This window comes from Mesocricetus auratus, unplaced genomic scaffold (genome assembly GCF_017639785.1).
Source record: "Mesocricetus auratus isolate SY011 unplaced genomic scaffold, BCM_Maur_2.0 Super-Scaffold_100004, whole genome shotgun sequence".
Lineage (NCBI taxonomy): Eukaryota > Metazoa > Chordata > Mammalia > Rodentia > Cricetidae > Mesocricetus > Mesocricetus auratus.
In genome coordinates, this window is record NW_024429189.1 from 97,769,760 (window position 1) to 97,783,211 (window position 13,452).

General features: G+C 50.9%; 2 protein-coding genes across 4 annotated transcripts in view; both read right to left on the minus strand.

Moving 5' to 3' along the window:
- The window catches only part of Spef1 (sperm flagellar 1), a 17,449-nt gene continuing 3,997 nt past the window's right edge, over positions 1–13,452 (minus strand). Inside the window, exons 1-8 of one of the 3 annotated variants that reach the window (XM_013112269.3) lie at positions 3,214–5,753; positions 2,102–2,213; positions 1,524–1,680; positions 1,322–1,361; positions 1,144–1,201; positions 842–965; positions 625–728; positions 1–402 (exon numbers count right to left, since the gene is read on the minus strand). In XM_013112269.3, coding sequence (XP_012967723.1) covers positions 117–402; positions 625–728; positions 842–965; positions 1,144–1,201; positions 1,322–1,361; positions 1,524–1,680; positions 2,102–2,213; positions 3,214–3,322 — 990 coding nt within the window. In that variant the 5' untranslated portion in view covers positions 3,323–5,753 and the 3' untranslated portion in view covers positions 1–116. Of the gene's footprint in view, positions 729–841; positions 966–1,143; positions 1,202–1,321; positions 1,362–1,523; positions 1,681–2,101; positions 2,214–3,213; positions 5,754–13,452 lie in introns of those variants that run through there. The other 2 variants (XM_021226356.2, XM_005068643.4) reach the window with 2 other exon arrangements.
- Cenpb (centromere protein B) lies at positions 5,899–8,589 on the minus strand. The gene has a single exon (XM_021226355.2). The coding sequence runs from the start codon at positions 8,509–8,511 to the stop codon at positions 6,679–6,681; it is 1,833 nt and encodes a 610-aa protein (XP_021082014.1). The 5' UTR covers positions 8,512–8,589; the 3' UTR covers positions 5,899–6,678.

Consider the following 13,452-nt stretch of genomic DNA (forward strand, 5'->3'; position numbering starts at 1 on the left):
GAACACACAACACCACCTTTAATAGACAACTCTGCCCTGTCTTCCCAGACACTCCATTCGAGAAGGGTTATTGAGCAGCTGGATGCCTCTTATTCCTGGCTTCTTCATTCAACACTTTATCCCTTCCTCTCCAGCTGCTGCGGTCTCCAACCCTGAGATGGGTCCCATGTAAGCGCCCAGGAGGGGCAAGAGAATCCCTCAGCTTCCGGGGGTAGCTTCTCGAGTGTCCAAGGCCATGGAGAATTAGCATGGAGGGAGTCCGGGCTATCCTCTAAGCTGAGAAGGGAACCAGAGGACCGCCTCTCCAGGCCCAGCGCTGGGAGCCTCAAAGTGGACACGGTTTGGGAAGTCATGCCGCGTGTCCGTACAGCTTTTCTGGGCTGTGGAAAGTGGTCTCTTCTCCTGGCCCGAATGGAGTACAAGGAGGAGGATCAATCCCAGGCCTCGGCTTTGAGCATCCCCAAATTCGCCCGAACCCTCCGCAGCCGGGCGCCGCAGCTGCAGGGGGCGCGAGTGAGCAGCTCGCTCCGCCCTCCCAATTCTGCCTTGGCAGGTGAGTGGGTAAGTCGCGGCTTCGGGGCTCCGGCGGGTACTGGGAAGCCCCGCAGCCCAGGCACCGCTCACCGCTGCTTGCGCTCCGCCTGCTGGAGCCTCCGGGACAAGTCATCGATGCGCACGTTCTTGAGTTGGAGCAGGTGTTCCAGACGCTTCACCTTCATCTGCAGGACCTGAGTGGGGACGCAGAGACATCAAGTCTGAAGGCCTGTTGCCCTGCCGGTGTTTTGGTGTTTTGCCCCTGCAGACCTCAAGCTGCCCTTAGGCCTCAATGTCCCCACCTCACCTGCACCGTCTCTTGAGAGGCCAACAGCTCCTGCTCCTTTTCAGCGATCTGAAGGACGAAGCTTGGATCGCCCTGCAGCGCCTGGTTATACCCAGGGGGTCGAGGCGCCTGCGGTCGGCTCCCTCTGCAGTGGGTAGGAACTTAGCAGAGGCCTGGACGTCACCGCCCCCCTCATTCCCATATCCTGTGACCAGGCCTGCCCTTTTCTCCTTCTCACTACCTTCCCAATGACCAAGACACTGCCACACTAGTCTGTGTGGACAAGCTGCTAAGCCTGGTGAAGTCAGAACTCTTAACTTTACCTGAGCTGTTCTCCTCCCAGGGCTGGGGCACCGTCTCCTCGAGCCTTCTGGGACAAACCTAAGACAAAGTGCGTAGAGGAGTAACCTCGCTGGAGACCCATTATCCTGTCTCCCTCTGACCCTAAAATTAAAGGGACACGGGGAAAAGCTTTCCTGAGATAAGAGAAAGCCACCTTACCCATATCCATGTAGCCACTGCCATCCTGAGCAGCCAGCTCCTGAAAGAACAGATGTGATCTCCTGTGAGCCTGGGCTCATCTATCTCCTTTCCACTATCCTGTATGCCAAGTTCGCTTAGCCCGGCACCCCTGTCTTCCTATTCATCTCCACTGTCTGGGGGTACCCCTTGTGCCCCAATCAGTAGGCTCAAGCAGCACCACCTGTAAGGAGCCAGCACCCAGCTTCTGGCGCCTCTGCCGCTCCTCCAGGCGCTGCCTCAGCGGAATGAGCACCAGCTCCACCACACCGGGAGAACACTGCGCAATCTTCCGCATCACATCATCGGGGACGGAGAAGTTTAGCTTGTTCAGCACCTTTCTATGGAGTGAATGCAAGAAGGTGGAATGGATCTTGGGGAAATGGAAGGATGGCAATGGGAAAGAAGGGGACATAGCCCCGGGAACTGGAAGGACAGACTCAGAACCTCCTCTGCTTGAGGTTCCAGTTTCTTTGTTTCCCATCCCAACACAATCATTAATTGATTTTATTACTAAATGAATTCTGGTGTGTTGTCCCCCCCCAGCAGTCTCAGTCTGTCAAGACCATAAGGAAGGTTTCTGTTGTTGTTTTGCTTTTTTGTCTTATTTTGCATTTAGGGTCTCTCTCTCTCTCTCTCTCTCTCTCTCTCTCTCTCTCTCTCTCTCTCTCTCTCTCTCTCTCTCTCTCTCTCTCTCTCTCTCTCTCTCTCCCCTCTCTTTCTGCAGAGTTTACTTCCCTTCGTACCCAGGGATTCCACTACCTGTTCAGGTGACCCCAGTTGCTGAGCTTCTGCTGGAGAGAGTTGGCAGGGACATAATTGTGCATCTCCACCATCTTGGGGAAGTAAAACTTGATAAGCTCTGCAACCAGGACTGAGGGAGTCGGGTTGGGAACAGACAAGAAAGGCAGGGGTGTGAGTCAAGAAGTACGGGTGGAGATACAGAAGAAAGGAAGGTTGATAGAAAGGAGACAAAGAAAGCAAGCTCAGTGATCAAATCAAGATCCTACATTTCAAAGAGAAACAGCATCTTCCTTTTTAGCTCAGGGCACAGAAAAACCGAGTGTCTCCAAGGGGGCCCTACAGGAGTCTGCAGCCTTATCCTAGGAATTCACAAGGACAGGGGTGTACACAGAGAGAGAGAGAGTCTCAGGAGAATCACAGATTTACATAAGCAGAAAAACAAGATCCTTCTACTGTGCTAGTAGAGCACATTTGGCAGCACGCTTGCTCTGGACCCCCAACACCACATAAACAAGCTGTGGTAGTACATGTCTGTCATCCCATCACACGGAAGGCAGGAAAACAGTGAGTTCTGGGCTACATAGCAACCCTGTGTCTCAAAAACATCCCTCTGCAGGTGTATACACGACAGAATGTACAGACACGCAGAACAAACAAATGCCAGACACACATGGTGCGCACACAGAATACATATAAACATAGAAATCACATATACACATAGCCTCCTCAATTATACACATAGAAATGCCTACAGAACTATGCATTTCTTAAATACAGGAGCCTTTCCTGAAAAAAAGAAAAGCATGCAATCACACACACATACACACACACACCACAAGACTGCAAAGCATTGGTTCACAAATATATACCCAGACACACAGCTTAGTCCTTAAAGCCCCTGAAGGGAGACACAAAGACACATTCTATGCACACAAGGTATAATGGTCATACGTTGTTCACACAGGAACAGAAGAAACATGAAAGCGCACATTTTCACAATCAAGTTCCAAAACACAGATTTCCACCCTTCCCCCTTTCTACATACACACATAACAAAAATGTTAGCATACACACAAATCCACTACAGATACATAAAGACAGTACATTTTAAAGCACACAACAACGCACACCTCCGTCACTGAAGTCCCGGGAGAGGTTTCTCTTGGGTCGGGACAGAGGGATGTTGTCTATCCACAGGTACAACTGGTGCAGAGCCTCCTCATCCACGCTGCTTGCCATTGGCTCCTGGGCAAGGCCTCTCGTCCCCGCAGAACCCAACGCCCTCGCCAGGACCCTTCAAGTGCCTCCTTTCGCCACTGAGAGCGTTCAGATCTACATTTACTTCCCTACTCCGCACAGACTCAAAGCCCATCTGGGAGCAGCCATATTGTTTTCCGAAACCATAGTAACCGTCGCTACTTGCCTCGAAACAGAGACTTCTGGGAGTTGTAGTTTTTCCCTATTACCTTCCTCCTGGGCCCAGCTTTGAAAGGGCAATAGCTGTATTTATCTTCCTTTCTCCCCAAGAAGGTATCACCTGTCTGCCCACATCACTTGCTGACCAATCATTGACCCATTCTAGGCTTTGCCAAAACCAGCTATGTCTCCTTCTGTCCTAAAGAAAGCAGCATCTCCACACATGTCAGCATTGGGGTAGGGAGGGGCACTCTGCTAATCTGACACCTACAGACGATGTATGATAAGTTGTCTATTTTTAAATTATTTTATTTTGTATGTGTATGGGTGTTTTACCTGCGTGCAATATCTGCGTACCATGTGTGTTCCTGGTGCCTGCAGAGGGCAGGTGTTGGATCCCCTGTAACTGGAGTTACAGATAGTTGTGAGCTGCTGTGCGGGTCCTGGGTTCAAACCTGGGTCCTCTGGAAGCACAACCAGTGCTCTTAACCACTAAAACATCTCTCCTGCCCCTAAACTGTTTAGTAGTGCTTCCTCACTACTCCCTCTCCAAAGCTCTATAGACCTGGGGTCATTGCCATTTCCTCACCCCAGCAATGTATCCTACTGGGGTGCTTAATACATAACCTAGATCCCCAGGGAGAGCACTGACAAGGTCATTTCATTCCTTAACTCTATATCCTCCTTTGTAATACAGAAACAGTTTTCATCTACTTTCCCCAATGGTATACTTGGAAAGAAATGTACAACTTGGAAAAAAAAGTCTAAGCAGCCTGTATTTATACTGGGATGGGGATTACAGCCAGCTGTATACATGAAAGCAAGAGCTTCTGCAGTCATATCCCTCATCTCCCTCCAAAGGGCTCTTCTACGATGGACTGGGAACTGATTTCTGCAACCTGGAGGGGTAGGAACACAGGTTCCTCCTTAATGAAGGAATACAAAGTACTTCTAGAGACTGCCTCAGGAGAAGGTTTGCGCCCAACAGACTAACGATGTGGCTTTGGGCACATTACCGCACCTCCTCTCTGCCTGTGTGTTGTGGGTTTTGTTACTCATAAGGGCATCTGAGTGTTTGACACCTAGCACAAAGGGTCCTACCAGCATCAGCTTGTGTTAAACTCGGGCACCTGTAGAAGAGGTTCTTACTGGCAGGAGACAGATCAAAGTGATTTGCCTTGGTACTTGAGGTAAAGAATCCCAACTATCCAGGGGCATCTAGAGAAAAGGCCACTTCTCCCTCAACTTTCTCCAGAGCAGGCCCAGTGGGTAGGCTAGGCTTTCTGGTCTCCTCTTCCAAAGTTCCACTTAGAGGAAGGGGTGATGCCATATGGAATCCTAACTCCTTTGCTTGACTTTATTACAAAACTTTCAAGGGGGAAGTGTGGCTCAGCAGTGAGGCTCTTGCCTAGGTTGCTATAGGCCCTGGGTTCAGCACTAACAGAAACAAAATTTGCATTAAAAAAAAAACTAAAACAGCAACTAATTTTCAAGACTTGCAGAGGATCCCCTAGTGTCAGAAATACAAAAGGCCCAAACATTTATGGCCAGCCTTTTGGGAGGGAACCACACCCAGGGCAAACAAGGCACAAAGGATGACTTGGCCATCCCCACCCCTTACATTCCAGTGTAGGGAGAACTTGATGGCTGGGGTATGTTGGGGATTGGGAAATTACCAGAGGTAATATGCCAGCCCTAAGAAAGGTGGGAAAACCGGTTTGGGACTCAGAATTACCTACCCTGCTCAGGTCTTCCCTGGGCTGGAACCTGTGGGCCCCAGTAAGGGAGAGCCACGAGGGAGCGGCTGGGCTGAAAGGAGGGCATGCCCTCACCTTTGGACTGGAGTGAGCTACCAATTCATGGGGTGTCCAACGTTTCCTAGTAACTTCACCTTTAATCTGTCACTGTCCTCAAAGGCGACTAACAGACTTGAAAATGCCAATCTCTCGGACAGCCTGAAGAACTTCCTCTTAAGGTAAAGCAAGTGTGCCTTGTATGCTCCTCCAACTCCATCCTGGCCCTTAGCAGTTGCAAAGCTTTTCTCATTCCCTCTCTGCTCCTTCAAGGACTTTCTTTAACTAGCTTCGGTGGGCTGTCATCAGGTGCATGTTGTCTGATCTGCCAACAGACTGCTGGCTCCCCCTCTACTGCCCCACTCCAGTGACCCAAGCTTCTCATTAACATCTAAGAATTTAAGGCTAGGGTTCCTGGAGTCTACCATTAAAGACCTTCCCTCCCCAGAATTCTCTAACATTTAGATGTGTCACTGCCTGCCACCCCAGCCATGGCCATCTGCTCAAAACTTGCTTCCATGTCCCACTACAGCAAGAACCAAGGGGAACCTGGAAAGGACATGTCCCCCAAGATAGACGCAAGCCCAGCCCATGAAGGATGCATCCTTGGCTGTTAAAACATTCACTCCCACAAAAGGGGAGTGGACAGATTTATTGAATTCAAACTGGGAAGGGAGTACCTGGACGACTGGACTCTGGGCCCAGCCCCAGGCCCCTCTGCCCAGGATGGGGGCCTGCAGAGGATGAGGCACAAGGCCTGCAGCTGCCCAGATTGGAAGTGCCTGCTGTCACTCCCCAAGAGGGCCTCTTGGAAACCTCCAATCTGGAAAGAAAACCAAGGGCCAAAGACTGGGCCAGAGAAAGGGATTTAGGAAGGCGGCAAGCAGGCAGAGGCGGGCTCAGGAGCCTGCTCCAAGTTACACTGTGCTTCTTTAGGCAGCCTAGAGGTGCAGGAGGGGGGCTGCTAGCTTTGTGGGAGCCTAGGCTGGACCTTCCTCTGGAGCCCTTTCCAGAATGGCTTTGGGATCCCCCCACCAAAGACCTGGTTGGGAGGCAGGGGGAGAGGCACTCTCTGGCCAAGAGCTTCCAGGACCCGTCCCTGGCTGCTGCTGTGGTCTAGCCCGCTGATGGCATGGTGTGGTAGCACCGGACAGCTCCCCACCCACCCAGCGCCCTGAGCCCAGGGACTAATGGGGAGGAAACAGGACTCTGAGAAGGAGCAATAGCAGTGAGGCAGACCTCAGCCCCTGGGCCTGTCTCTGGGCCAGGCAAAGCATTGCTGAAGGCCCTGGGACTTCTCCAGCTGTCTCCAGCAGCTGCCCGGAGTTTTCTCGGCCTTGGGCAGGTGCTGCCCATCTGGGCTGGAGCACAGCTATGTCCAGCAGCTCAGCTTTGATGTCCAAGACCCCGAACTCCCGCCTGCCTGGCATGGTTCTTCCTAGTCACATGGACCAGATCGTGTTCCAAGTGAAGGATGTGACTCTGTACGCGGTCATCAATGGGAAAGGAGGTCAGGTACCTCTTGACCATGGCAAAATAAGCCATGGCCTCCCCAAAGCTGGGCACAGGGACCTCATCACCATCCTCCTCATCATCGTCATCTTCTTCATCTTCCTCATCCTCCTCTTCATCTTCCTCCTCTTCATCACTGTCTGAGTCAGAGTCCTCCCCACCTTCCAGGAAATGGAGGGTTGGGCACTGGGCCTCTTCCTGGACACTGTAACCCCCAAAACCACCACTGGCCTCCACCACTCCCTGTGCCCAGTCTTCAGCCTCTAAGCCCTCAGAGGAGCTTTCTTCCTCCTCCTCCTCCTCCTCCTCCTCCTCATCATCATCACTGTCATCAGCCTCACCCTCCTCTTCTACCTCCTCTTCCTCTCCCACCTCCTCGCCTTCCCCTCCTTCCTCCTCCCCTTCTTCCTCTTCTTCCTCCTCCTCTTCCCCTTCACCCTCCTCCTCTTCTTCCTCCTCCTCCTCCTCCTCTTCTTCCTCCTCCTCTTCCTCTCCCTCACTCTTGAAGGAAGCGGTGATAGTGGCATTAAGGCCACCTCCAAAACCGGCCTCGCGAAAGCAAGTTGCAATGTCCGAGGGCTCCACTGCCTGCCAGGCCGCAGCCACAAAGTGTAGGGCCTCCACTAGGCCCAGCTGCAAGCCCGAGGGATCCTGGCTCTCGAGTGCTGCCATGGCCTTGAGCAACATAGCCTGGCGGTAGTGGCCCTTCACCTGTTGGACCACTCCTCGCTCCAATGGATGCACAGTGCCGGGAGGGAAGAAGGCCAGCTGCACGTGCCGCAGACCCGAGGTGTCCAAGGACTGGGCAGCCAGACGGCCCGCAAGCAGAAGGACCCGACGGGATTCTGCTGCCATTCGGGTGTCCAGAGCTTTCAAGTACTTAGCCAGGGCCTGGGTGGTGACTCCACCCTTAGAGTTGGCAGTGTAGTCGCAGGGCAGACCACCCTGGCTTGCACGGGGCTTGGCGGACTTGCCTGCGACCAGCGGGGGAAGCTTCTCACTGCCATCGGCGTTGGCGCACAGCAAAACACTAAGGCGCTGGGTGGCCTGACGAGCCGTTCCATCACCTCCCCACAGCCCCGAGGCCTGGTCGGACAGAAAGTCGTACCACAGACTGGTCTCGGTGGCGCTGAACACGTCCTGCGAGGCGTACCCCTCAGCCACCGACGGCGGCTGCTCCTCCCGCGTGCGCCAGCCTGGTGTACTGCCACCGCTGCCCTCGGAGGGCACCGCGGCTGGGCCGGCAGGTGCCGCTGGGGCCCGTGGGGTAGAGCTTCGCGCCCGGGAGCGGGTCACGCCGCTGCAGGCCACTACACCGTGGCGCCGGCGGAAGCGATCCAGCCAGCCATTGGAAGCCGTGAAGTCGTCCATGCCCAGCTCCTCCGCTATCCGTAGCGCCTTCTCTTTCAGGATGATGCCCTTGACCGGCAGGCCCGCGGCGCGGATCTGCTGGAACCAAGCGATGAGAAGCCCCTCCAGCTTGTCGTACGGGGACAGCTTGTTGGTCTTACGGCAGGTGGAGGCCACTCCGTACTTGCGCTCCGACGCCAGGATGGCGCGCTTGTTCTTCAGGATGGTGCTCAGCGTGGACGGCGGGATGTTGAAGCGCCGCGCGATCTCGCCCTTGCGTAGGTCCGGGTTCTCCTCCACCTCCTGGATGATCCGCGACTTCTCCCGGAACGTCAGCTGCCGCCGCTTGGGGCCCATCGCGGCGCGCCCTCCGCCCCGGGGCCCGGCACCGCCGTCGCCGCCCCGGGGCGGGGGGCCCGGGCCCGCGGCGGGGGGCACCTGGCGGCCTCTCCGCGCGCCCCGCCCGAGACAAAGCGGCTCGCGGGGCGGCGGCGGGCGGTGGCAAGCGGCGCGGGCGGCGCAGGCGGCAGGACGTGCCCAGCGGGGAGCGCGGCGCGGCGCGGGGCGGAGCGCGCGCGGGATCTCGCGGGAAGCGCGGGGACGCTGGGCGCCGCCTCCCCTACCCCGCGCCACTGCCTGGACCCGCCGCCGGGGGCGCTGAGATCCCGGACCGTGCGCCTCGGCCACGCGCGGGAAAGGTCATCTGCGGACACAAAACGCACTGACACCTGAACAGATGTACAAGGACGTTTTGATGCTCTCGCTTCTTCTCTTTCCTACAGACTCAGCCAGCCGGCGTCAGGCTGCTTAAACTGCATTTTAACTGACTGGCGTCAAGCGATTAGGATTTTCACTTTGTGTAAATACCACTGCCATGCTTCTTTTTAAATAACTGTCTTTATGCATGTGTATATATGCCTGTGTGTATATATACCTGCATGCAGATGCCCGAGCGGGACAGAAGAGGGCGTCGGACTAGAGTGGGATTGCAGGTGGTTGTGAGTTGCAATGTGGGTGCTGGGACCCAAACTGATTATCCGACAGAACAGCCAGTGTGTCTTAAGTGCTGGGCCTTACCCCCAGACACCAGTACTTTAATGGTGTGTACTGTTCCAAATGTGAGAAAGTTAATCTATGGTTACATGTTTAGTTTATTGTAAAGACAACATGGCATTTAAATCTATTCGATGGTGCTAAAGACATTTTTAGTAATCCACAATCCAAAAACACCAATAATATCTGGGTATCACTTTTTTTCTATGCATGTAGTCATAAATTCAACTACAGAAATATGTATGTACATGTGCATGTGTACAAATAAATCTTAAAACTTCTTCTGGTGGTGGTAGCACACACCTTTAATCCCATCACTTGGGAGGCAGAGGCAGGCGGATCTCTGTGAATTTGAGGTCAGCCTGGTCTACAGAGCGAGTTCTAGGATAGACTCCAAAGCTACACAGAGAAACCCTGTTTTGAAAAAAGCAAACAAAAAAATGAAACAAACAAACAAAAAAAACTTCCTGCAGCACCAAACACTCGAAAGTGATAAGCCCTTAAGATAGTGTGGGCATTGTAGTCTTTGCCTGTTTGTTTATTTCTGAGCAGAGTCTCACTATGCAGCTTTGGCTGGCTTGGAACTCTGTGCAGACCATGTTGGTCTTGAACTCGTGGAGATTCACCTGCCTTTGCCTCCTCAATGCTGGGATTAGAGGCATGTTCCACCATGCCAGACAACCCAAGAAACATATGGGTGGGCAGACCTACAAAAACAAAAAACAAAATGAAAAAGCCATTGAGCTCATTTTGTGTTAGTCAACTATTCCTAGGCTTGGGGTTTGTGCTGGAGTTTGGTTGGTATATTCAGTGATACTCCACCAAAGAAAACCGATTTTCCCTTTGCCAGTGGTATCAATTACAAATAGCTTCTTGCTTCAGGTTAGACCTGGTCTGGCTTGAATTTGTGCAGGCCCTGTGCATACTGCTATAGCCTATGTGCGTTCATATGTGCGTTAATTCTGTTGTGTTGAGTTCATATGTGCATTAATCCTGTTGTGTGGAAGACGCTGTTTCCTTGGAATCACCTATCACCTCTGGCTCTTAAAATCGCTTCACCTCCTCTTCTGCACAGGTCCCTGAGCCCTTGGTAAGACATGATGAGTTTAGTTACCATGTTTTTAAAAGTCTTGAAGATTGACAGGCAGGGGTGGCACACGCCTTTAATCCCAGCACTCAGGAGGCAGAGGCAGGCGGATCTCTGTGAGTTTGAGGCCGGGCTGGACCGATAGCCTCCGAAACAATACAGAGAAACCCTGTCTCATAAAAACCAAAAAAAAAAAAAAAAAAAAACCAAAGTCAGAAATCAGGTCAGTGTGGTGTTCTGCAAGGCCAGAACACACAGTGTAACTCTGTGATCTTTTGATACACATTTCTCCTTCCTTGTGTATATTGGATCCTGAGATTCTCAGCCTTTGCCCAGATTTCTCACTCTGGTCTCTTCCCCTCTTTCTGTCAGTAAGGATAAAATTTAGGGCCTCTTGCATGCCAATCACATGCCCCACCCCCAACCATTATTTTCCTGATGTTTAAAAAATCTACAAGTAGCCAGGTGGTGGTGGCAGTGGTGGCAGCGCACACCGTTAACCCCATCACTCGGGAGACAGAGGCAGGCAGATCTCTATGAGTTTGAGGCCAGTATGGTCTACAGAAGGAGTTCCAGGACAGTCAGAGCTACCCAGTGAAACCCTCTCTCAAAAAATCAAAAATCAAGTCAAAATAAAACAAAACCCTTCTACATATGCTCTGAACATAAAGTCTTTGATAAGTGTATTACACCTTTTCCTTTCAGTGCTACTTGTGTCTTAGCTTGGAATAGTCTTTAGATAGGAGACAACTTGTAAGTAGACAACTCTGGCTATATTTTGCTTTATTGCTTCTTATTTGTGTCTTATGTAGAAGCCTTCCTTACCCAAGACATAAAAACTATTCTAAGCTAAGTATAGTGGCACACGCCTTTAATCCCAGCACTTGGGAGATAGAGGCAAGTGGATCTGTAAGAGTGAGTTCCAGGACAGCCAGGAGAAACCCTGTGTGGGAAAAACAAACAAACAAAAGCATTCTTCTAATCTCAAGGTTCAGAATAAAATATGAGAAACTTTCTCCCATAGGGGCTGAGCCAATGCTTAGTTGTGGTGTCTGGGTAAATGTGGAGCCATGTGCCAAGGACACCCTCCTATGCATCTTCAGGGAGCTTTGCCTACATTTTGGAGTTTTCATATATTTGTACATATGACCCCCTGCCTCCTCATATATGTTGACTTATAATCAGTGCATGTTGGTGACTGGGCTGTGAATGAAACTTTTCCCCCATGTCCCCTATACCGTTCAATTTTTCGAGTCACTTTGCCTTCCTGCCTTCCTTCCTTCCTTCCTTCCTTTACTTTTCCCTTCTTGGTTTTCTTTTGCAACACTGAGGACTGAACCCAAGGCTTTACACTTGCCAGGCAAGCATTCTACCTCTAAATGCCAGGCCCTTTATTCTTAACTATTTAAGATAGAATCCAAGTTGCCCAGGCTGGCCTTCAACTTGTGCTCCTCCTGCCTCAGTGTCCACAGTACTTGAAGCTACAGATATGTATGACCATGCTTAGCCGAAGTTTTCTTTTATAAGAAGTACTACTGTGGAGGCTGGAGCAATGGCTCAGTGGGTAAGAACATTCATTCTTCCCGAAGACCCAGGTTCAATTCCCAGCACCTACATGTCAGCCAACATGTCTTTAACTAGTTCCAGGGGGTCCCACGTCCTCTTCTGGTCTCTGTGGGCACTGCATGTGGCACACAGACAAACATACACTCAAAACATCCATGTATATAAAATTAAATTAAAAAATAAAATACTACCCTTTAAAATGTAAAAGAGAGCCAAGCCTCTCTTGGTGGAAACCTGGAATCTCAGTTGGGAGACAAAAACAGATGAATCAGGAATATGAGGCCAGCCTCAGCTATACAGCAAGTCTGAGACCCACCTAGGCTACACAAATCCCATTTAAAAAATGGTGTAGTGCCAGGCGTTGGTGGTGCACGCCTTTAATCCCAGCACTCGGGAGGCAGAGGCAGGCGGATCTCTGTGAGTTCGAGGCCAACCTGGTCTACAGAGCTAGTTCCAGGATAGCCTCCAAAACAATACAGAGAAACCCTGTCTTGAAAAAACAAAAACAAAAAAAAATGGTGTAGTGATGCACACGTTTACTCCCAGCATTTGGGAGGCAGCCTGATCTACATAGTGAGTTTCAGGATAACCAGATCTCCATAGTGAAATAAAATAAAATAAAACACACATGCATGTTTGGATATTTACTTACACACATATTAAAAAGAAAAAGGGAAAGAGAATGAGAAATTTGCTGATGGGCAAGAAGGATGGTCAAGATAAACACCATGGGTATGAAACCTGTTCGGCAGCTCCAGGTAGCCTGGACCAACAGAAGCGCAGGTGAACTGTGACTTCCCTAATAAAGCCAACAGGGAAAGATGAAGCTTTCAGGAGATGGTGATCCCAGAGCCCCACATAGATGGCAGGGGAAAGGTCATTTCAGAGAAGGTAAAAATAACAGCTGTGTACTCTTATAGGACCAGATAGACCAGAAGCCTGAAAATGGCTATGCCAGAAGCATATGTATGTTTTTCTGTTGGGAATGGCTGTGTAAGTGCCATTCTGTGTGGCATAAGGGAGGTCCTGAAAGGGAGTAGAGCAGATATTGGTGGGATGGAAGACATCTAGCTATGGGAGTGTCACTAGACTTCCAAAGCACCCAGACCTGAGAGTCCTAAAAGGAATGTTCAGTTTGCCTGTGGTCTCTCAGATAACAAAGCTTTATAATGTAGTTCATATACTGTAACTGTACAATTCACCCAAGGTATACGGCTTACAGTCACCAGTGCAAGTCAATCTTAGAATGTTTTCTTCACCTTAAACGAAGGTGAGGCAGCCAGACGGTGTGGCACATGTCTTTAATCCCAGCACTTGAATTCCAGGCCAGCCTGGGCTACAGAGCAAGTTCCAGGACAGCCAAGGCTACACAGAGAAACCCTGTCTCGAAAAACCAAAAAAAAAAAAAAAAAAAAAAAAAAAGTGAGGAAACATCTCTCCACCTCAGGACCATAATCTACTGTGGTTGTTCATCTGTAATAATTTGACTTTATGTCTGATTTCTTTTTCTTTTAAACATGGTATTTTGTTTATCCATCCATCAGTTGATGGACATTTGGGTTATTTCTTCCTTTTGGCTATGATTAATACTG